Source organism: Ursus maritimus, unplaced genomic scaffold (assembly GCF_017311325.1).
Source record: "Ursus maritimus isolate PB19 unplaced genomic scaffold, ASM1731132v1 scaffold_3, whole genome shotgun sequence".
NCBI classification, from domain to species: domain Eukaryota; kingdom Metazoa; phylum Chordata; class Mammalia; order Carnivora; family Ursidae; genus Ursus; species Ursus maritimus.
The window spans coordinates 19024129-19047065 of record NW_024425563.1 but is presented as its reverse complement, the minus strand read 5'-3'; the positions used below and the strand labels follow the sequence as shown (position 1 = coordinate 19047065).

General features: G+C 38.0%; 1 protein-coding gene across 1 annotated transcript in view; it reads left to right on the top strand.

Annotated features, from left to right (window-relative positions):
* EXOC4 (exocyst complex component 4) overlaps positions 1 to 22937 on the top strand; it is a 716010-nt gene that overhangs the window by 316473 nt on the left and 376600 nt on the right. The window contains exon 10 of the mRNA XM_008707579.2: positions 9578 to 9674. Within this exon, the coding sequence (XP_008705801.2) occupies positions 9578 to 9674 (97 nt within the window). The remainder of the gene's footprint in view (positions 1 to 9577; positions 9675 to 22937) is intronic.

The following is a 22937-nucleotide window of genomic DNA, read 5'->3' as shown; positions in this document are numbered from 1 at the left end:
AATTTGTCTTTAAGGAGACCTTTATCTGTCTTCTTATAGTCATTTTGGGTTATTGTACTTTCTACCTGTCACATCAAGTCCTTCAAAATAATTCCTTTCTACCTCTGGGCATTCTTAGATTTAAGCACATCTCTGAGCATGGAGACAATGACAGCATTTAACAACACCATTTCTTCTGTATGAACTAGTGTATCTGTGTATCCGTCATTTCCGGTGGCCTGGCCTCCATCGTAGACCATTTCACAGGCAAAATAAGATTGATGGGCTCAGTCTGTTTTCAGCTTGATGCTTATCTGCACCATAAATCCACCACTCAGCTGGCAGGACATCATCGGAAGACTCCTGACTAGTCAGACATACATGTTAGGTCAGCACTGAGATGGGCTCATCTGATTAGAGAGCGTCCCTGCATTCTGTCATCCTTCATATCACTCTTGGCTTTATTTTAACAAGAACTATTGAGCAAACAGTGAAATCTTCGGCAATCCGAAACTTGAGTGAGGAGAGAATCTTCATTGTCGGTTTTAATCATGGTTGATGAACCAGCACAGACACTTAGTTGAAACACCACAGACAGCGCAGAGCATTTCCCAGTTGTACCAATTTCCAGAGGCTTCTGCCCTGCCATCACTTGTTACACTAGAAATGCTTCCTCAATGATCCTTCAAAACAGGCAGGGCCGCCCCTACAAGAGGCAGGGGGAGATCTCGGGCTGGTATGAAAGGGTTTTTCTGGAGAACAAACTATTCCTACTTCCTCTGTGCGCTGCTCATCACCCCCCCCCCATGCCACCCACACACATAGGTTTTCTTCTAAATAATTAGTTTATTAAAGAAAATAACAACAATGAGCATTAGGGTATAGACTGTTTGGAAAACAGTCTGCCAGTTCCTCAAAATGTTAAACATAGAGTTACCATATGATCGAACTGTTCAAATTCTAGGTATATATTGAGGAGAATTGGAAACCCGTGTCCACACAGAACTTGTACGTGGATGCTCTTAGTAGCGTTGTTCATAGTAGCCCAGAGTGGAAATACCCAAATGTTCATCAGTTGGTGAATAGATGAACTGTGGCATATACGTACACTGGAATATTAATCAGCCTTAAAAAGAAGTGAAGGACTGATAAGTGCCACAACACGGATGCACATTGAAGACATGCTAAGTGACAGAAATCAGACACATGATAAGTAAGGATGAGGACTCCAGCTTACACACAGGAGGATCTTTGAGCTAGATACACCCGGCTTGCCACTAAAACCTATTTAGTAGATTCAAGATGATTAAAACTGGGGACTCAGTTAAACAGGGGAAGGAGAAGAAAGAATCAATGCAGTCGCCTTATGTAGCCTTAAAATAAAGTGAGTTGGAGGATAATGTCACTAGGATAGGAATGCTTCTCAAAAATGGTCAATTAAAGTTCCCTTGTGCCTTATTGATCAACCATTTAAAAATATGCATGCGGTGACTGTGGATCCTCTGGTAATTGGCTCATATCTTACATTTTGCTCTTCGTGGAGCATGCCATTTCAGACTCCATTAGAGAAACCGTCAGTACTGTTACTAATGGAGCCGCCTTTGACTTATGCTCATGGAAGAGCTCCAGGTGAACACATTTTACTGATGGCTTAGAGTGAGCTATTATTAACCTTATATTTGTTATTTCTTTCTTTCTTTTCTTTTTCTTTCTTTTATTTTTTATTTTTTTGGTTCCTTGTCATTCCATCCTCCAAAACACCGTTGAATTTATTGTTAGGAAGATAATTAATGAGTTTTCTTTCTTGTTTTGTTCTGGTAAGGCAAGACACCACCCCAGAATAATAGATTATTATAAAATTCACTTGTTATTTGGAGCTAGAACGTATTCAATTTTTGAACTATAAAAGAATATGATTTTTATTTCTGTTTCTTTGTAAAAATTATTTCATGGTGAAGCAACATTGTTAGGTTACCAAAAAAGAATTATTTCATGGTCTTTAGCCAAACATCTGGGAGAGGGGGTTTTACTTGAAGCAGAACTCAGATGAGGTATTTGCTTCCTCGCAGGCTGCTCACATTGAAATTCCAAAGGACATAAGGTGCTGCACGTTCATCTGCTGTACTCCTCCTTATACTTCAAAACATGGACTGTTAGTCTCACAATAACCCATCATTAGGCAGTCTCTAAATTAGATCCTCTTCCAGTACATTTTGCTTTATACCTAGGAGTGACACTAGAAAGGGACCCAAAGGACCTTCCCCTTTTTCCTCAGGATGGAGGTCCTTGGGCTTTCCTTTATTTTTTTCCTTTCTCATTCTTACCCCACCTCCAGACTTTGCTGTTCCCTAATTCTTTACTACCAAACATCAAACTTGTTTTGCTCTACCCCATTTCTGATTGTAACTACAGCCTCCGTTCCTTTTCAGTCTCTCTCACTCTGACTTCAGCCATTAATACTCTGATCTGAGAGAAACCCCCACATGTCAGCTTGCATTGCTTATCGTCAGTCAGTCGAGTCTTTTCCAAGTCTCATTTATTTCTTATTAAGCCTTGACCCATCTATGGTCAATCACCTGACTTTCAAAGGAAACTTTGACTCCTTTTCTCCTTGTTCCTTTGCTACAATCAGCTGGTAAATCCTTAACTCCAACTCTCAGAGTCTTTCTTCTCCACTCGTACTTCTGCTCTAGAGTATTCCGTAAAATACGGTGCTGCTACAAATTGCAGGAATTTCATCTCCCCTGGGCCCCAGGCAGTATGGAAGGATTATCAAGAAATCCATCAGATGTAACAGTAAAAGACAAAGCAAGGGAGAGTTACTGGAATTCTCTTAAAAAGGGAAGCAGAAAAAAAAATGGGCTTCTGTCAGTATTTTGGGTATTGATACAGGCAAACTCTCCAAAGTTCCCTCCCTGAAGAAAGGGCTGGACCCTTTCTTGTCTTCCTACCTGTATGTTCCTGGGCCTCCAAGGAGCCCTAACCAGTAGTTTGGAGTTGAAGGGGTCATTATACCCTGTACTGGCTAGTCAGGCAAGATGGGGAAAAGTAAAGTTAGTTCTGGTTCTTGCTGCTGGGACTATATTAGAGAGGAAATTGTTCTTTCTGGCCTCAGTTGGACCATTAAATGTTTCCCCCCAGAATCATTGTTTATATGATGGTTTTATCTACAAAATGTTGTTTTTGTCAGGCTTCACTTACATTTTTGATCAAAGAGGCTTTTTGTGCCTTGACTTGGATAACCAACTGTTGTATTTAGTGTGGATTCCATGGAGAAGGCATTTTATGCATCAGACCACCATAAAATCAGAGTTTCCTGCTCCCTGTTTTAGAATTTTCATGGGTCACCCATCATCTGTGTCATTTTTTTCAACCCGTGAGTTTCTTAGAACATAAAGTGATATTAAGCGTATTATAGTGTATATATAGTTGGGAAAAAAAATAGTTTAAATACTGAACCTGCCATGTGTGATTTTGATTTTGAGCAAGACTCTGTACTCCTCCTCCCACACCCATGAGCCTCCATTTCTTCGTCTCTGTGTTGGGTAATAATATTACAGGGCTATTACTAGGATTAAGTGAGATATTTTACATTAAGGGTCCAGCCCGGTGTCAGATTCCCGGTAGGTGTTTAATAAATGTGAGTCCCCTTTCCGCCTCTTGACCTTCTTCCTGCATACTTGACACCTGTCTTAATTATCTACACAGTACAATATTAGAGCTACCCAGGAATAAAATATCATTGAGCAGAGAAACATAGACAAGGCATTTATTCCTCTAATGGTGGGGATAACTAATTTGTTTCTAATTGGGAGATTGTTTTCTACAAATAATATCTTATTATAATTTTTCAGCATTTTACTGAGACATGCATTCTTTACTTAGTATACTTTATGCAGAACACAACTGCTGTTTGTTCCTAGGTGGTTTGTACTTAGAATTCACTCGATCTAAAAGAGACATTATCATTTTTTCTGTTTGTTCATTTGTTTATTCATACATTCATTCAACAAATACTTACTGAATGCTTATCATGTACCAGAAACTATTCTAAGCACAGCCGATACATCCATGAACAAAATTATATTGTTAGTAATTAGAGACTTGGTGCAAGTTGAGTCCAAAAGGTGATCCTTTCCCTCAAGGGGTTTATTGCCAAGATTTCCTTCGCAGGTCCGACAGCAACTTACCATGAGAAGTTGAATGTTACCACCAATCTTTTTTTTTTTTTTAAGATTTTATTTATTTATTCGACAGAAATAGAGACAGCCAGCGAGAGAGGGAACATAAGCAGGGGGAGTGGGAGAGGAAGAAGCAGGCTCATAGCGGAAGACCCTGACGTGGGGCTCGATCCCATAACGCCAGGATCACGCCCTGAGCTGAAGGCAGACGCTTAACCACTGTGCCACCCAGGCACCCCATTACCACCAATCTTGATTTGCTTAACTTGACTGTAATAGTAAGTTATTCGAGGGTAAGAATAAGTATTGTACTTCTCTTTTCCCCCTAATCTAGTACCAAACCCCAAGCTCATGGATAGTCCCTAGTCACAGGCTGGTTGGTAGCAGCAGCCCAGCATTAAGTCCTAATGATAATCTGTGCTTTTGAATGGGTACTTGCTAGAGAACTTAATCTTTAAGAACAGGGTGACAGCTGTGAATTCAGGGAATTCTTAGATCATTCAGCAGGCTCTTAGAGCCAATTAAAGACCCAATTTATTGATGCAATCAGAATGTATTTTCATAATCCTTCGAAAGTGTTTATGAAGCAAAGTATTTGCTGTAAAAAAAAAAAAATCATCTTCACTGTGATTCTTTTCTATGTGGAAGGGCCAAGTTGAAATCCAGGCCATATTAAACATGTCAGATAAGGTATGCTGCTTTCTGTGGCTTAGCCCAGTTGACCATCAGACTCTATACTGTCTTCATCTAAGCACTTGGCACAGACAATTCATAATCTTTTTATCTATACATTTAATATTGGTTAGTTTTATTCTGTCCTGCTGTATGTGTTCTTAGCAATTTTCTAAACTTTCTCTGCAATAATCCCTCCAAATAAGACAGCCATATTCTAATTGCTCCTGTTAATAATATTGACTCTTAGAGTGCTGCCTAACATAGCAAGAGTAACAGTGTGTAAATTGGTTCTTTTGTGTTTTAGTTTATGTGTCAGTGATGTTTTGTGTGTGTGTGATCAGTAGATCCTTAACTGCTTGGTCGTTCTAATGAGAAAAGTAGACCATTTATTTGAGGTACACTAGGTGTCAAACAGTGTACTGAGTCCCCAGGAGTACGTTTATCACCACAAGTCTTTGAAAGACTTAATTTCAGTTTGTATTTTATAAACGGGAACACTAAGGCTCAGAAAAGTTAAATAATTCTGTCACACTTCTAGTAGCAGTCTGGGGTCTGACACCGATCTTAGTGATTTTTCCCACTGTCCCCTAGACCCGTCGGCAAGGACGTTTGTTTCCATTTCTCAGGCTGTGGTTTTCTTTTTCTGTTTTATTAAAATGACTGTATTCATTGCAAATGACATCAAATTCCAGTTGGGAAGAATCAAGGAAGAAATAAATTGAGGAGCTAATGACTTCTATGTAAATGAATTCTCCAAGAAATTCTCCTAGGTTGTGAGCCCTGAGATGCTGTCATCCCAGCAGTCACTGGGTGGCCTCTGTGCCTCTCGCCAGGTGTCTGCAAGAGCCTATCAAACCATTGTCCTCATTGTTAGAAACTGAAATATGGCTGGGGCATTTCCTCTCCTTTCTGCGCAAGATATATTCTACTTGTAATACTACTGTCAGTTTCCTTTTCTTTCCAACCATCCATCATCATTCAGCATTTTCTCTGGTGTCTATCTCCCGGCCTCTGACAGCTGAGATTAGACTGTAAGCATAATGAATGAAGGTGAAGGAGATGCTCTGGCCCTTGCATGCTCTTTCTGGGATGGAACATGTTCCCTCGGAACGCTCCTGACAGCAGCTCCCAGATTACTTGATTGCGGGAAGGCAGATGAGGAGAGGCGAGTTTTGTTTCTCACTCAGAACGTTGAAATGCTAGACTAAATCTCAGAGGATTCGACACTCGGACCGTATGATCTTTGGCCACAGTCTTTACTTTTGGTTCTGACCTGTGTATTTTCAAGAATATTTTCATGGGGTTGGTGCTGTTATTGGTAATTGGGCAAGCTGGATTTGGACTTGCAGTGAAGAGGAAATCACATCAGATGCAGTGTTGATGGCGTTTGCGATGGGCCTGGAAGCGTATATGAGGCTCCTGCAGGACAGATTTTGGTTGGGGGTTGACATATTCCTGTCTAAAGTTTACTTTTTATTTAGTTTAACCCCACTCTGTAAAACAGTAGTCATCTTTCTGGCGCTAACAGGGAACAAATGCGACTATTGTTTAGTTTCCAGCCGGATGCTAACCCTCATCCTTCATTTTCACAGCCAGATCTTCCTCTCACTGACATTTCTCTTGGCCCGTGGGCCTTATTTTTGGTATTGTATCTTTTGTTATCTGTGTTTCCTATATGATTGCCATCAACGAATGCTTGTTAAGTGCACCTGCTACCCGTAAGGCTCTGGGGATACAGAGAGGTTTGCTTATGTGTGTTAGGTTTTTGACACTTCCCAAAGGGCTTGCACATATACTTTCTCATCTAGTTCCGGTGACATTCTACTGAGGTAGGTCTCCATTTCTTCCTTCATTCAGCAAATGTACGCTTTTAGAACCACTTTCCAGGATGTTCCTTTCCAGGCGGAAAAATGTTACGTAAGCATTAGAAAGCAAGCGACAACACAAGTGACCTATGTTACGGTTATTTTATATAAAGTCACTGCTAACAGAAATGTGGACATTGGGAGAGGACCACTCAACAGTTTAAGGCTAGGCCTGGTGCCTAAAGAAATGGTAGGAGGGGGCAGGGCCCTCCAGATGGAAGCCCGGCGTGGAGCCGGACACAGCAGGGCACGCAGTCCTTGTATTTGGTGTGCACGAAGCTACTAGTTGGACTGGAGCTAGGTTCACCAGGTCTGTATATAGTTATTGAGTATCTAAAATCATAGAACCTACACATTTTTAGAAATCACTGGAGACCATGGAGTCTAATGTTTGTCCTTACAAGAAATGCTCGTATTCCGTAAATGAATGCATTATATTGTCGTGTTGACGTATTTCATAGGCAGTTATTTACGTTGCGCCTGGAGTGCAGAATATAACTGGTTTATTTTCTACGCATATACACACGTCTCCTTGGTAATTCAGTACTGACTTCATGTTATGATCTTAGAGAAGTGTTGCTAAAGAAGATCTGTTTGTTCTGTTTGTTTGGAACCATCCCATGACCTTTGGAGGAGGCTTTTGTGAAGGGAGTAGTGTTTATGGTAGTCTCGATGCTCTCCTTTTGCAAAACCACTGACTTAGCAGAACACTAATATCTCTGGTGCAAATATAGTAATACAAGATGCATTTGTTTTTCAAATGAGAAAAAATAGCTCATGATTTTGAATCAAGAGCTGTACATGTCATTATATTTTCTGTTTTTCTTAAGAAAAGCCATGCTGTGATTAGTTGGTGGAAACAACTGATCCAAATGGGGTTTGTCTAGACTCTGATGCCTCTGGGAAGTCTTGATGATCCAGGGTATGGATTTCTGAGGCTTCACGTGTTTTTATCAGTCAATCTCCAAGATACCTTAGAGACCATTAAGATAGATAATAAATCAAATGAGATTTAGTTGTGTTTGGTATCATGCAAAGAGCTATAATTAGAAAGAAAATGTTGAATTAAAAGAAGTATTTAAGTGTAGATTGTTAGGATTTTGAGGAAGCCCGGGATATAGCATCTATCTTTACTGTCAGATTTCTGGAACTATTAAGAAATAACATAAGTAAAGTAGATGGAAGGTGAAATACCAACGTTTATACTGACATAAGCCAGCCTGGAAGATGTAGTCTACTATGAGAGCCAACTGAGTTTGCTAAATCAAAATTAGGCTAATTTACTCACCCACTTACAGAAGGGACTAGACCACTTCATCCTTCTCTGACAAAGCAAGACCTTTATTGTTCAACTTGGCGAGACAGCACTTACCATCTGCGGGCGTTCTGGTTTCTAAAGTGGAATAAGGAGGTTACCCAAACATGCGTGCTCAGCTTTGTGTTCTCAGTTTTACCAAGGGAATTATTTCACTTCACTTGGCGTGGGGAAAAGACAGAGGCCAGGGATTACATTAATTTTCATTCTCATAATAGGTAATGTGAGTAATGTGTGTGGAAGGAGGAGCATTTCTCCCCAACATCCTAAGATACACATTTTTTCACATTGTAAAGCCTCTGAAATTAGGATGTTATCTTCTGTCTGACAGAATGAGTAGTTTTTGCCTCCGTATGTGTGAGCTGAGTGCACAGTCCTCATGCAGTGAGCCTTCAATGTTTCAGTTAATGAACCTCTTAAGATCGTTTGAGAAAAGATTATGAGTCTTTTTTTTTTTTTTAAAGATTTTATTTATTTATTCGACAGAGACAGAGACAGCCAGCGAGAGAGGGAACACAAGCAGGGGGAGTGGGAGAGGAAGAAGCAGGCTCATAGCGGAGGAGCCTGATGTGGGGCTCGATCCCAGAAAGATGGGATCACGCCCTGAGCCGAAGGCAGACGCTTAACCGCTGTGCCACCCAGGCGCCCCAAGATTATGAGTCTTGGTTGGTATAGGAACACCTTCTCTTTAAACCTTCTGATAGCATCAAGTACATACCAATATTAAACCTTGCAGAATTAGTGTCAGCAGCTAGAATAAAATACTGGATGCGCTCCTTTAAGAAACCCGCTTAGTGATACCATTTAGAAAACAAGGGTATTGACAACTCTGAGTCATTAAGAAAAGCTGGATTCTGAAAGTTACGTAGTTTTAAGAACATCTTAATTTATTATATTTCTGTGTTAAATGTGTGTGAGAGATTTATGGCAATCATCTATTTATTTTAAAAGTCTTAAAGCCTTAAAAATCTTAAATATTTACTTATAAATTATATCACTACATGTATATATTTTAACTATAAGGAACTTTTCAATGAGGAAATAAAACCTAGGTAATGAGAAAGCATTGTATAGTTTCATCAGAAGGATTTTTTAAAAACTTATAGTGTTACTTAGTAGTGTATCTTGAAATTAGTGGGGTCTTAGATTTGATGGAGTGTGGTCAGGTAGGTTTATATGGGTCTTTGCTCTAACCTTTACAGCCCTGGACAGCCTTGAATGCTACTTCCGCTTTGGGAAAGTTTTCACATGCTGTTCTGTCTAAGATAGACACTGGTGATTGTCTGTCTCGAAGTTTAACTGGGTTTGCCCTACACTGTTTCTTTAAAAACATTATTTTTACTGAGCTTCAGCCTTCTCCTTCCAGAGTGAAAATGCTGCTCTAGTTTACGTAATGAGGAAGACTGACTGGATCCAGTCATTCAAAATAATTGTATAGATTTGAAGGCAACTTTTTTCAGTGATAGTCCTTCTTGTGATAACATAACATTCATCTCAATAGCCTTGTTTTATTTTTTTGTAGAAGTTCTAATAAACTAAATCTCTCTTCTTTTTCCTGAAAGGGGGTCCTGATGACAACTTAATTGAAGGTGGAGGAACCAAATTTGTCTGCAAACCTGGAGCCAGAAATATTACTGTCATATTCCACCCATTACTAAGGTAAGTGAAATCCTATGTACTTACTGCAAGTCAGTATTTTCATTATTTGCTGATGTACTGAATATCAGTAGGTCAGTCAGCATTGAAACAAGTCCTAAATAAACAAACAAACAAAACAAAACAAAAACTTGTTCCATTTTCCACGGCTTCACTATCAAAGTTTGTCAGTAAAACAAACAATGTCAACTCTGCTAAGTACCTGTTTGTTCTCTGCAGTAATACTCTGTAAATACTTTTTTTATAATTTTGTTTCCTACTCCCTGTCCCTGCCCCTCTCCCTCTCTCTGTCATTGTCCCTCCATTCCCTTCTTCATTTCAGGGAGTGGTAACTTATGGCCCACGGGAGAAATCTAGTCTGTCACCTGTTTTTCTTTTTTTTTAGTAAGTTTTTGTTGACACAGTCATGCTCGTCTATTTATGTATTGTGCATAGCTGCTGTGTGCTACAATGTTGCAGAGTTGAATATTTGCAAGAGAAACCGTATGGCCTACAAAGCCTAAGATGTTGACATTTAGGCCCTTTACATAAAGGACAGAATGGCAGACCCATGAACTAGCTCCCTAATTTACATTAATGACTCAGATATCCTCTAAGGATTGGCAAGTCTTGAAACAAATATGACCTATAAAAACTGAAAGACATTATAGCAGTTATGCATATGGCTTTATATATTAGAGGACAACTCGATGCTGACTAGAATGAAATCTATTGTATTGTTCAGCTTATTGTGGAACTATGATTATAAAAAAATAAAAATCTGTGATAATTGCATTTTTAAAACTAGTAAGCCCTAAATACCTTTAAAAAGGAACTTCTTGGGAAGAGAGTAAAAAGGAGTTATTCTTCAGTGGATCTAAAGTTTTGCTTTTGCAAGATGAAAAATTTCTAGAGACCTGGTTACACAACAATGTACATATAGTTAGCATTACTGTACTGTATGCCTAAAAGAGATTAAGATGGTGAATTATAGGTTAAGTGTTGTTGACCATAATAAAAAAGGGTACTCTTTGGACATAGATATCCAGTATAATATTAATTGTATGTTTTCTCTGCAATGAACCAGTATGTATATTTGCTTTTTTCATATAGTGGACCAGAAACTCTTGGGTTCATTAAAAGTTAAGTACCTCAGATCATCACATTAACTTTCTCAGGTAATTTCTATAATATTTGAGGCATTTGAAATAACAGTTAAGCAAGTGCTGCTGAATTGTCCAGATAAATATTGTATATACTTTTCTAAAATATAAGCAGTTCATTACTGGAATTATCCTTATCCTACCTTCTCATTAACCAAGACTTAAATTGAAATCATTGGAACTAGTTCAATTTAGATCTCTTACAAAGCAACCAGATTTAAAAATTGTACTGGATTACTTCACCCAATTAGTTTTAAATGCAGAAACACAAATGTTTAAATTAAACAACAAAAATCGTTTCGTTCAATGACTAGAAATTTTTAAAGAAGCATTATTAATCTTTTGAAAAAATCTGTTGTAGCAGACATTTGCAAAAATAGATCATGTAATTTAGGAATCATGGAATTAAGAGAATTAAGACTATTCCTCTATAAATTTAGTTGATTTTCTATATAGGTACATAAATTACAACATCTAGAATTTCTAGATTAAGTAACAGTGCTCATATTTATTACACCTGACTTTGGTAATTGGTTTAGTATTCACTCTCGTCTTCAATTAAATTGATTTCTACTTAGAGTTGCTAATTGTTGGGAAAATGGGAAAATACCTTAATCATTATAGGCATCTTCTAACCTGGATTTAACTCCATAATTTACTGCTAAGTTACGCCATGGCATGGATAAATATAATCCTTATGCTTATGTTTGTTCCAAAGCAGAAGACCTTTGGAAGTTTTTTAGCTGCGGTGTCAGTCAACCACTTTTCAGGAGATTTTTTTCTCTATAAACTTTTTTTTCCCCTTTATAAATGTGAAGTTAGGAGATTGGGGAAGAAAAGTTACCCTTATTTCACAGTTAATAAAATGCATTTTTTGCTAATGTATGGGTACAGTTTAACGTAGTTCTTAGCAATTATTTTTTTAGCATTTATCCTTCTTTACAAGAGAGTTATTTTAAGGCTTGATAATACTCCTACTAGTTTTCCTCACTTGATTGGTCTCTACTTTCATTCTGAATGTTATTATTGACTAGAACGGGTGAAAGTTTTGTTGCATGATACAGTTTACATTCATTCTCTGTGTAACTTTTAAAGGCAGTCACAAGAATATTATGTAGCCTGCAAGGTAAGTTAATTCCTTTCTAAGCAGGTGGTCATTACAGACTTTAAATTAGCCCTTGGCTCAAATTGTAACCTTGCTTCTCAAACCCATTATAAAGTCTCAGCTGAAACCTCATAATGGGCTTATGGAACTTCAAATGATTAAGATCTTATAGTTGTTTTTTGTTTGTTTGTTTTTAATTTTTGTTTTTACACTTCAGTGTTTGTTGTTTTGGATTTATTATTTCTTCTAAAGTTTGGAAGTTTAGTTTTGGTAATGAGGAGAGTCAGTGTGCATTATCATACTTGTGCATTTCATTTTTACTCTTATTTAAAATTTTCTCATTTCTCCCGTAGCCATTCATTTATTCATGATCGACAAGTATATATTGAACGCTTACGGTGCATGTTTTCCCTTCTCTAAGTTCGGTGTGCACTCTTCTTTAGAAATAGTCACTCTTATTTTTACGGGATTATTTAAATAAAATTTGTATACATCTATTTTCCATCTTTTGGAATGCCCCTCATTTTATCTCTATGCTAGCTCAAAGTGAATGTGATTTAGCACATTATTAGTTACAAGACAGTATAACCTAGTGGGAGAGTTAGCATAGAAAAATGGAAACATGGGGAATTAAAGCACAGGATTTGAAATTTAGAGTGAAAACTGCAACAAATCAGGTTCAGATCCAGGTTCCTTTGTCCAGTTTTACTCACTGATTATGTATTGGACTCTGATTCTATGCGAGGTTCTGGGGCAACGAAAAAATAACATCAAATCCTTACTAAAGGTGCTCCCTTGTTAGCTGCGTGGGCAGCAAAAACCGAGAAGCCCCAAAACACCAATGACGGGCGAGGACGGAGGAGGCCATAGATGACTGCAGCCTTCCCTGCGCCCAGCTGCACAGTAGTGAGCCATCGCATAACCTTCACCCCGCACTTCTCCTCCTCCTTTGCTTCTGCTCGGATGGATGCGGTGACTCGTCGTCTTCCCCTCCTGAGTCCCCAAACGCTAGCTCAGAAGGAACTTCCCACAAGTTGGCTTTCATCACCCATTTAAACACGGTCCTTTTTTTTTTTACGCTCTCAGGGAACTGAGATCTTTTCCGTGGGAAGGGAGTTTTTTATTTCCCTTTGCTCCTTTTCCCCTACATCTAATGATACTTGTATTCTGTCTTCCTGAAATGCTGCAGGTGGCTCGTGTATACCTCATTTATTAGAAATTTCCTTTTTATCATTTTTGATATTTAGCGGGCCATGTGTTCTTTGCTGCATAAAAGGTTTCTCTACTGCAAACTCGGAACCACCCTGTTTAAGAACACCACACAGCAGAATCTTGTTACGCTGTGTTGTATATTCTTAGCTGTCGTTTTTACAGTCCTCCCATAAAATCATTGTACAAGGTCCCAGATCTGGCAACCTTGCAAGTTTATTTTTGTACTTTTCCCCTAAGTACTACAGTTTTCTTCACTAGGAAATCTCACAGGGTGTCGAGGGCAAATACACGGACCTCCAGTCTGTTCACTACCCGTTAACTCTGCTGGTCCCTTGACTTGTTTATTTAATGCTTTTCCTTACGATTTTCTCTTTCTGGGTAAGAAATCAGAAAAGTGTCTCAGAGAATGATGTTTTAGAAGAATGAGGTCTATAGTATTATCTTGCTTGCTTGATTCTTAGCCTAACAAGACATTGTGTGAAACTTAAGCCTTCATGTAAGCTTTTGATGGTAAGAGTGTATCTAATCAGTTTTGCTACCTCTGGTTGTAAGTGAACAGAACATATTGAAATGAAGAGGTTTCTACTTACACCTAGGTAGATTCTGAAATACTTTAACCAAAATAGAGACCCGGAAAATGATAGGCCTAATAACTTGTTCCCCCCTCACGGACATAGTTGCCTCTTTTTACCTTTCTCTGGAAACAGTCAAGAGGAATAGATGGATTCACTCTAATAAATTATTTTATAGGCCTTCGATTTGGGGAAACGCAAAGAAAATATGTTAATGGTGAAATTTGAATGACAATATTTCCTTTCTTTTGTCTAGATCAGACATGCATTTGGATTTTTTTTTTTACATGAATTATTTTTGAATAGTTACATCATGGTAAATTTTATCAACAAAATACATTTTGTTGAGGTATCAATCACAGTTTGACAGAGTAGATCTTTTTAGTTCTAATTAATATATAATGTAATCATTTCTGGAAATTTGAAATTACCTTGTGGCTGCTATTTGTGGCATTTTACGGGAAGGATTGGAGAATGTATTTCTCCCTTTGTTTTTTTATTTATCACTATTCCTTATTCTCTAAAAACCCCCAACAGAGAATATATGGTTCCTTAGATTGTTAGTACGGTTCCTTCATATAGCAAAAACTGAGTGACAACCAAAATTATTCCTTTACAAACCTAAATGCTTACAGCATCTAACTAAAGTATTTAAAAACACTCTCAAGCTTTATTAATCTCTCATTTATTTACTTATTGCATGCATTTGTGATTGCATAGTGATTGCATACATACTGGTTCAATAAAGCAAATTGGTGGGGAGTGTTGCTATTGAAAACAAAGTTACACCTTTGACTCTATACATTCAACCCTCTTACAACTGGAGGCTTTCGGTTTCAAAGGTTTCATCAAAGAGAAGTAGTGGGATTTGATGTAGCCCATTACTGAGAAACAAAAATTCCTAGTCTTGAGAGCTAGGACAGGTCATGAATAAGGACACCTGAGTCCAAGGAAGCGTTCTCACTGTGTCCTGAAATGGCCTCTTCTTCTTTTTATAGGGACACCAGCCTTTCTGGATTATGGTCCCACTCTTAGGATCTCATTTAAACTCAATTATCAATTGCAGAAAATGTATATTCAATTTTGCAATTCGAACAAACTCAGGAAATCAATTTATTAAGTGATTTTTTTAAATCATTCTTTTAGCACTGGAGCCAGTGTTTAAATGGGAAGGAGTTTTGTGTATGTATTTCATGGTAGAGAGATAGGCCACTGAATGTGGGCTAAGGGTGGGGGATGGGTACGGGTGACCACATTTTAATTTTTGGTGTTGGCCAAATTCCTTTGTGTCTTAGTTTTCCATATCTATAAAATCAAGGAGCTGGTTGGTCTGGATTTTGCTCTCTACCTCTCAAGTTTGTGATTTTCTGACTGGGAAATGCTTTTATAATATTTAAGGACTCCAAAGGCCTCACATTTTAAAATTTAAAAGTCCAAATGACAATGTGTTTCTTTTACTTATTTGCTTCAACTAGCTTTTAAAAGACATTTGGCTCTTTAGGGTAATGATCACTTTGCATATATAAAGTACATTTCTTACGAGACAATTGAAGAACAGATGTTTGCAGTTGGGGTGACTTGGCAGAGGTAAGAGGCTGGAGCCATAGTGGATGATGATGGTATTTAAAGTTGCAAAAATGTCACTGATGCTTCCTCTGTTGAACACAACTCGAATATTGAATATCCGGGCTGTGAGCGTTTTTCACTATTTATTATCAGCCACACTTCATTAAAATCAGACAGCAATTAAAAGCTTTCTGGGTAGAACAAAAAATGAAATATTCATTGGTCAGTAAGGAATAGGTTGGCATTTAGATTAGTCAGGGAGATAAAACTTCTTGGCAGTTGGAGCTATGGTGGTGGTCAGAATGTCTGTGGTTGGCTATGTGCCTTTTTTAAGGCAAACGGCAGTAGAACAAGTAATCGTAATCATAACATGTAATTGTGTTTGTCTCTGTTACAGAGAAGAGTAACCTCTAAAAGTTAATCTTGTCAGATGTAGCAACTGCCGCTTAGCAGCAGTGTAGGGAATTGGTTAAGGGGTCGCCAGGGCCTGGCTGTGAAATCCCTGTGATTGTGAATGACGTTAAGAGGTCAGGAAGTGGTTGAAACCAAACCTCAAACAATGAAAGGCACCAAAACTGATTATGCCATTAACAGAGTAGGTATTGTTTCTAAGGATGATATTCCAAAGTAAATGACAATTGTGATTAACACTTGCGTTTTACATTTTTTGTTTTATTAATTATAGTACTTATCACATTGACAATACTGGTGGATCAAAGGCATATAAAATTCATTGTTTTAATTAAGCATAATAAAAATCCATTTGTTCATCCATTTAATAAAATTTATTGAGCACTTACTTCGTGCCAACTCCTCTCCATCTAAGTCTCTACCCTTGTGGAATTTAGTCTGCTGGAAAAATCAGACAATAAAAAAGCAAACTAATACACATGGAAAACAGTATCGGGTGGTGATAGTTTTAGGAAGAACAAGGGATGAAAGTGAGGAATTTGAATAGTGACTGGTGCAGGCAGGGGCACAATTTTATTTAGAACTCAGTCGGTAGAGCTTTCTGAGAAAATGACATTTGGTCAGACTGGAAACGAAGTTCTGGAGGCAGCTGTGTGAATTTCTGGGGTTGAATGACCTGGGCGGAGGTAACGGTAGGTGAAAAGGAAAAGGAGACATTGAAGGAGCAGTGAACCCACTGATGTGAAAAGGGGTGCGTGTTGCAGGCGTGCAGTGCATGCTGGGGCAGATAAGTGAGGAGTTTCGTACATGGGTAGTCGAGGTCGAAACTTCTCTCTTTTGTCGAAACAACAAGGAGGGCATTATATTTCATTGATTAGAAGCTTTTGGGACTAGATCTGAAACTTCCAAAGGTTCTGAAGGCTTAGAGAGAGCCTGATACAATGACTACCAGCAAAAACTATTTTCTGAGATTTATCTTACTGGATGTGGGGCACTCAGGAAGCCCTGTTTTTAAGGGTGAAGCCATTAGCACAAGTGTTTGGTATAGTGAAAAAATCTCTGTCCCTCCTGACAGTTGTGTCTCCTGAAATGGAAAATAAATCTTAAATATGTAGTCCACTTTGATTATATTATCCAAAGATAATGAGCAAATGTTATTAGGCCATTAGCTTATCAACATATGTTATTAAAGATTTATTCCGTGTGACATTGTAGATATCCGAGAGCTTTTGCAGAGCAGTTGTGGCTGAACTATAGGTTGTTTTCAACTAAAGAAGTAGTATGGTTTGGTGGGCTGCTTTGCAGAGGCCCTTGGGGGTTTCGTAATAAACTTTGCCAACAAATCTAATCTTTTTCTTATAGAAAATAACTCTGGGTAATCACTAAACTCCTTATGAATTTTGTATATATTAGTCTAAACCTGGCCTTGCACAAAAGATCTTTCCAACTTTTTGGCAACGGTAAGACCATTTTAGGTATTCAGAACTCCAAATCTGCATTCCTGTACCAACCTAGAGCTCTGCCCTTCCTGGTCTTTTTTTTTCTCGCCTCCTTTCCTAACATTACTTACACAATGAAGGGAGGAGAGCCCTTTAGATGTATCTTCTACATGATCGGGACACACGATAAATACTTGCTGAAAGAATTAATGGGTCACAAAGGGTGTTTAGCACGTGTCTGGTGAAGTGAATGGTTTTTTTTTTTTTTTTTTCTTCAGATACCAATAAAAGTATAAAGGAAAATTATTTTTTTTCTTTAGTAATGATATCGAAATAGGCCAGTCTTTCTTTCATACCCAGAAGTGGTATAATAGTGGGTGGTTTTTGTTTTGTTTTTTTGTATTTTGGTTTCTTTTTGCTTCTGTTGTAACTAAAAAGTGTTTGTTAGAGGATGCAGTACAGAAATATAAAGGTGAACTTTATATTTCCTTTCTTTTTACAGCACTGATCCTGTAGTACTACTCTTGTAGCTTAGCTTTGTACTTTGTTTTTAGGAGTTATTTATTGGAAGCCTAGATACTTTGTCCTTTCACCTTTTCTGTCTCTTATTACTACATTGAAAGCTTATGGTTATATGAAGTACTTTTGCTTTATCATTCTTTCATGAATCACAGAAGCCCCTTCCAAGATTATAAAACCATTTCTAATAGAAGAAGACTTGCTTTAAAAGCTTTTTTATTTAGCCTCTTCTGTTTCTGCCAGGTTTTTTTTTTTTCACTTTTATTTAGAAAGTGTGCGATTGTCCCTGGATCATTCCTTGATTATATATATATATATAGTGTGTGTGTATGTGTGTTTTGAAAGAGGGATTTAAGCTTGATTATTTAGAGTAAGCACGAACGTCACAAGCTGAAATAATTCTTCTGTATTTCGTTTCCCAACATATTTTCTTTTGAGAAATGCACAAAAGTAGGATACCTGTGTCAGTTTGATGTGTGTATTGGTATTTGGCAGGATATTATTCTGCGTGTTCACAGGTATGTGATATTTTTATACAGATACGTGTTTGTTCTTAATGAGCTAAAGCTTATATAGACATTTTGAAAGATGCTGGTGATTAGACAGTCTAGCAAATAACATTGTAGATGATACATTATTCATGCACGGGAGGAAATGTGGCTACCCTATTGCATTTTTATGAAACATACCTTTTTTTTCCCCTTGTCCTCAGAGTTATGAAAAATAGTGCTCTGTTTTCAGACTGTCTGACCTAGGGAAGGTCTGAGAAGCACTGCGTAGTGGTACATTTTAGATTTCAAACCCCCCATCTGAGGAACTGCTTTTGAATGTAAGGAACGTTAAAGGCTTTTAATCCTCAAATTAACTTTCAGAGATTAAAATTCATTTTTCAGAGCTTTTCTTCTACTTTCATATTTTCAAACTGTGTTACGTGATATATGGCTGAACACTGATTGCGACTAACTGGCAATTTTATGTTACCAACTGAAATGGAGGGACGACCAAGGCTCCAACCCAAATATCAATGCATGTTTCAATGACAACGTTAAGAGAAGTCAGGCATTCCAGTCCAGTTAGGAGGAAAGTATAGGCCGTTCCTTATGAGGAGAAAAAGTGGAAATGTCAGTGAAACACAGAAGAAAAACAGAATATTTGACACCTGTTTTCACACGTATGAATGTCTTTCACTTAAAAGAGATAAAATAGCTTTGTTTTTTGTTGTTTCACAAATCTGGATTAGAACTAGTTGGTTGACATTTTTTTTTTTAATGAATGAATTTATTTTTTTTTATTATGTGCAAAAAAAACACACCTCATTGGTTGGTTGGGTGTTAAAGAGATTCTACTCTATGTAATGAGAATTTTCTAATGAATTTGGCAAAACTAGGAAACCTTTCCTTGGGAGGCAGTATCCTTCCGGGAGATGCAGTTAACTGCGTGCTCAACTGTCAGGTCTGTACTCCTGAGATCAAGGACTTCACATACTGTGATTTCTGATCTACCGTGCAACTTCTGAGCTCCGTGTAGATAGGTTTCTTCCGGTCTTGCTCATCTGGGTTACTTTTTCATATTTCAGTGTAATGCTGATGATTGTCGTTGAGTAAGCCAAGGACTTATAGTAGACTTCTGAGTCCTTCAGCTTTGACTTTCTTCTTCCCGACACAGGGTAAGAGAGAAATTCATGTTACAGTTGTATGTAGAACACTTGTTACAGGAACCCCACCCTTCCCTACAAGGGAGTTCCTTCTCTCCTCCTTCCTTTTTATTTCTCTTCTCCTCTTTGTATTTTTCTCATTTTTTTTTTCCTGTGCCAGTAATCGTTCATGTGAGTATAAGTTAACTCTTAGTGATGTTTAAGGCAAAAAGAAACCTGGCTTTCTTCTGCTAAAAGCTAATATGGGTCTGAAACTGTATTTTCAAATAAACCTACAATCATCACGACTGCTGCTGATTTTGACCTAAATATGCTGATATTTTTGGTGTTTTTTCTATTATTAAATTTATAATTATTAACATTAGCTTATGTATAAAAGCAGAGAAGGTTTTTTTCAGTGCAAAATGTTTACATAATTTGTGTGCTGCTTTTTGTGTCTTCTGGACATGTATTTGTCTTGGACTGCAATAGCCAAAATATGCCTATTCAGCATTCATTGAAATATGCTTGTGACCAGCCACAGGCCCGTTTACATCTGATTTTGAAACCTAAATTGATAATGTAATTTGGTATTAAAAATATTGTAGGAATACCTACAGGAAAAACACGGTCTCTTACGTATTACTTCTGTTCCTTTGGGTGTTGGCTATACGTTGTTTCGCTGTATGAATTGGAAAATTATTTTGCTATTCCTCTTGCATACCCCTCAGAAAACTCTCTCTCTCTCTCTCTCTCCTCTCTCTCTCTCTCTCTCTCTGTCACACACACACACACACACACACACACTCCTATTCATTTCGTTCTCTTATTTTGGCTTCGTTTACTTTGTTTCAAGGGCTTCTGTATAACACCAAGGGCTCTTCTTGGTCATTTTTTACTTTTAGTAATTGTCATTTGAACATTTAATCATTAATATTGCCTACTACGGGTTTTCTTTTTTAATATGTAGTACTTCAACTGAAATATTTTCCATTTCATGGGCAAAAACCCTTTTTATCTTCTTTTTGTAGTTAAAAACTGGCAAAAAAACCTCAAACTAAGCAACACTATTTTCTAGAAACTTGGTTATTTCATAAGTGAGAAAGGAAAGGTCTTTGATACAGCAAAAGAAGCAGGAACAGCAGATACAAGGAATACAGGTGGAAGTATCACAAGAGAATTTCTAGTTTTTAATGACCTTAATTTCATTTTTTGGCAAGAGTGGTGGTTTTGACCTTGGAAATGCTGGATCTGTGTCTTTCTGTTGTGCAGTTGCAATAGATACTGGAGTTTTCAATGTCCTCAAGTAGTTTTCTGCACTTGTGGAGGAAGAGTAATTATTTGGTGGTTACTATTTTTAAACTCAAGGAGCACCCTCTAAAGCCTATTCCTGTGAGCTACCGCATCATGACTAGGTGAGAAAGTATTTGATACATAGCAGGAAGAAAGCAGTGTAATGTCAGGAAAATCCCAGGATATCACTCTTTAGTGAAAGAATATGGAAGTATCTTAGTTGGATTCTCTGAATTCAGAATCTATGAATAATTTAAAAGCTAATCTGTTTTTCATGTTTATTACAATATAATATACATACATTAACATGTACAACTCTTTACTTATGTACTTGTATGTATATTCATATATTTGTATGATTTTTTGCATATGTATACACAAGTATAATCATGGCCCAGATCAAAATGGAGAACATCGTGCAGCTCATTTTCAATGCCGAAGAAGACTTTCTCATATTGACAGTCAATACCTTTTCATAAGAAGTAACCATCAGTAGAATTTCTGTCATTGTACGTAAATTAGTATTGCCTGTGCTTGAACTTCATATAAATGAAATCATACAGTATGTCCTCTTTGGTGTCTGGTGGCTTTTGTGCAACATTACGTCTGTGTTATTCACTCACACTGGTAGTAACAGCAGTCATTTGTTCTTTTATGTTTGCCCTTGTATCTGTATACCCCTGAAATCTGCAGTTATAAGAACACAATATTCGATCATTATTTTGGAATAAATGAGAACTGATTAGGATCTTATGGTCTTAAATACTGCTTATAATTTAAACTTCTTCAAAACAACTTTTCAAGAAATCTTTTGATTTCGTATCATGTGGGGGCCAAGGAGCCTCTCAGGTAAGTAAGAGATCCTAGAGGCACTTCTGTGGTCTAGCCAGGCAGTGAGCAAGGGTGCCCAGAGTCAGATTAACTAGATGAGGAAAATAGACTGTGTCCTACAGCCTTGGAAGTAAACACCAGGGAAGCTAAAATTAATTGACTCTGTATTTCCTAGACTTGAGATTTTCGAATCAATGAAAAAATAGGTTGCCAATTTTGTTAACGAGAATGAATTAGAACACCAAGAAAAGTAAAAATGATATTACCTTGGGGCACCTGGGTGGCTCAGTTGGTGTAGCAGCCAACTCTTTTTTTTTTTTTTGAAGATTTTATTTATTTATTTGACAGAGATAGAGACAGCCAGCGAGAGAGGGAACACAAGCAGGGGGAGTGGGAGAGGAAGCAGGCTCATAGCAGAGGAGCCTGATGTAGGGCTCGATCCCAGAACGCCGGGATCACGCCCTGAGCCGAAGGCAGATGCTTAACCGCTATGCCACCCAGGCGCCCCAGCAGCCAACTCTTGATCTCAGCTCAGGTTTTGATCTCAGGGTCATGAGTTCAAGCCCCATGCTGGGCTCCATGCTGAGTGTGGAGCCTACTAAAAAAACAAACAAACAAACAAACAAAAAACCCAAAAAACTACCTTGAAATTAAGAACCATCCTTTTTTTCAAGGACAGATAATTGACAACTTAAATTGACATTTTTAGGCAAACATCAATATGTAGGCTAGTGTTTAGAAACAACAAATTCAGCCGGGGGGGGGCGGGGAGAAGTGTTACATGAAGGATTAACTAAGAACCAGCGGGATGTGGGAGTATCACAGGAAGCAGTGAGTAGGCATGGGCTAGATTGGAGGCACTAACATAATTTTAGTGAGTAGGTATGTAAACACGTGCTTCTGCTCCATTGTAAGAAGGGAGTAAATGTTTTGAGTAAATGAGCAAATTATGGTTAAGTGGGTGGGCCAGTTTTAAAAGCGCAAGATAAACTTGGTGGACATGAAATATTCTTTCAGTAGGTCTTTAGAATCTTGCATTTTAATTCTTGCAAATTAAAAAAACATTTGTAGTTTGAACTCTTTATACCGTCTTGAACCTATTGTTAATTGCATTTATTCTCTGCCTTCACTTCAGCTGCTTGGTTATGGAATATATATTCTGTGCAGTCACATGTGTTATAGCCACTTTATTTTCTGGGTTTTCCTACAACTGCAGCCTCTCCAGTGGTGACTACATCTCCCTGTCGGCAGCAATGCCCTGCTGGCCCCAGCTCTCTCACCCTGCCCAGTGTGCTCGGTGCCAGCACCAGCAAAGCCATCAGTATGATGTTTGCGTATTTACTTCTGCTTTTTGCAAAAATCTGTGGGAGATATAGTGGAAAAACTTTTTAAAAGTTTCATTTATTTGTCAGAGAGAGAGAGAGAGAGTGTGAGGACACAAGCAGGGGTAGCAGCATGCAGACGCCAAGGGAGAAGCAGGCTTCCTGCAGAGCAAGAAGCCCGATGCGAGACTGGATCCCAGGACCCTGTTATCATGACCTGA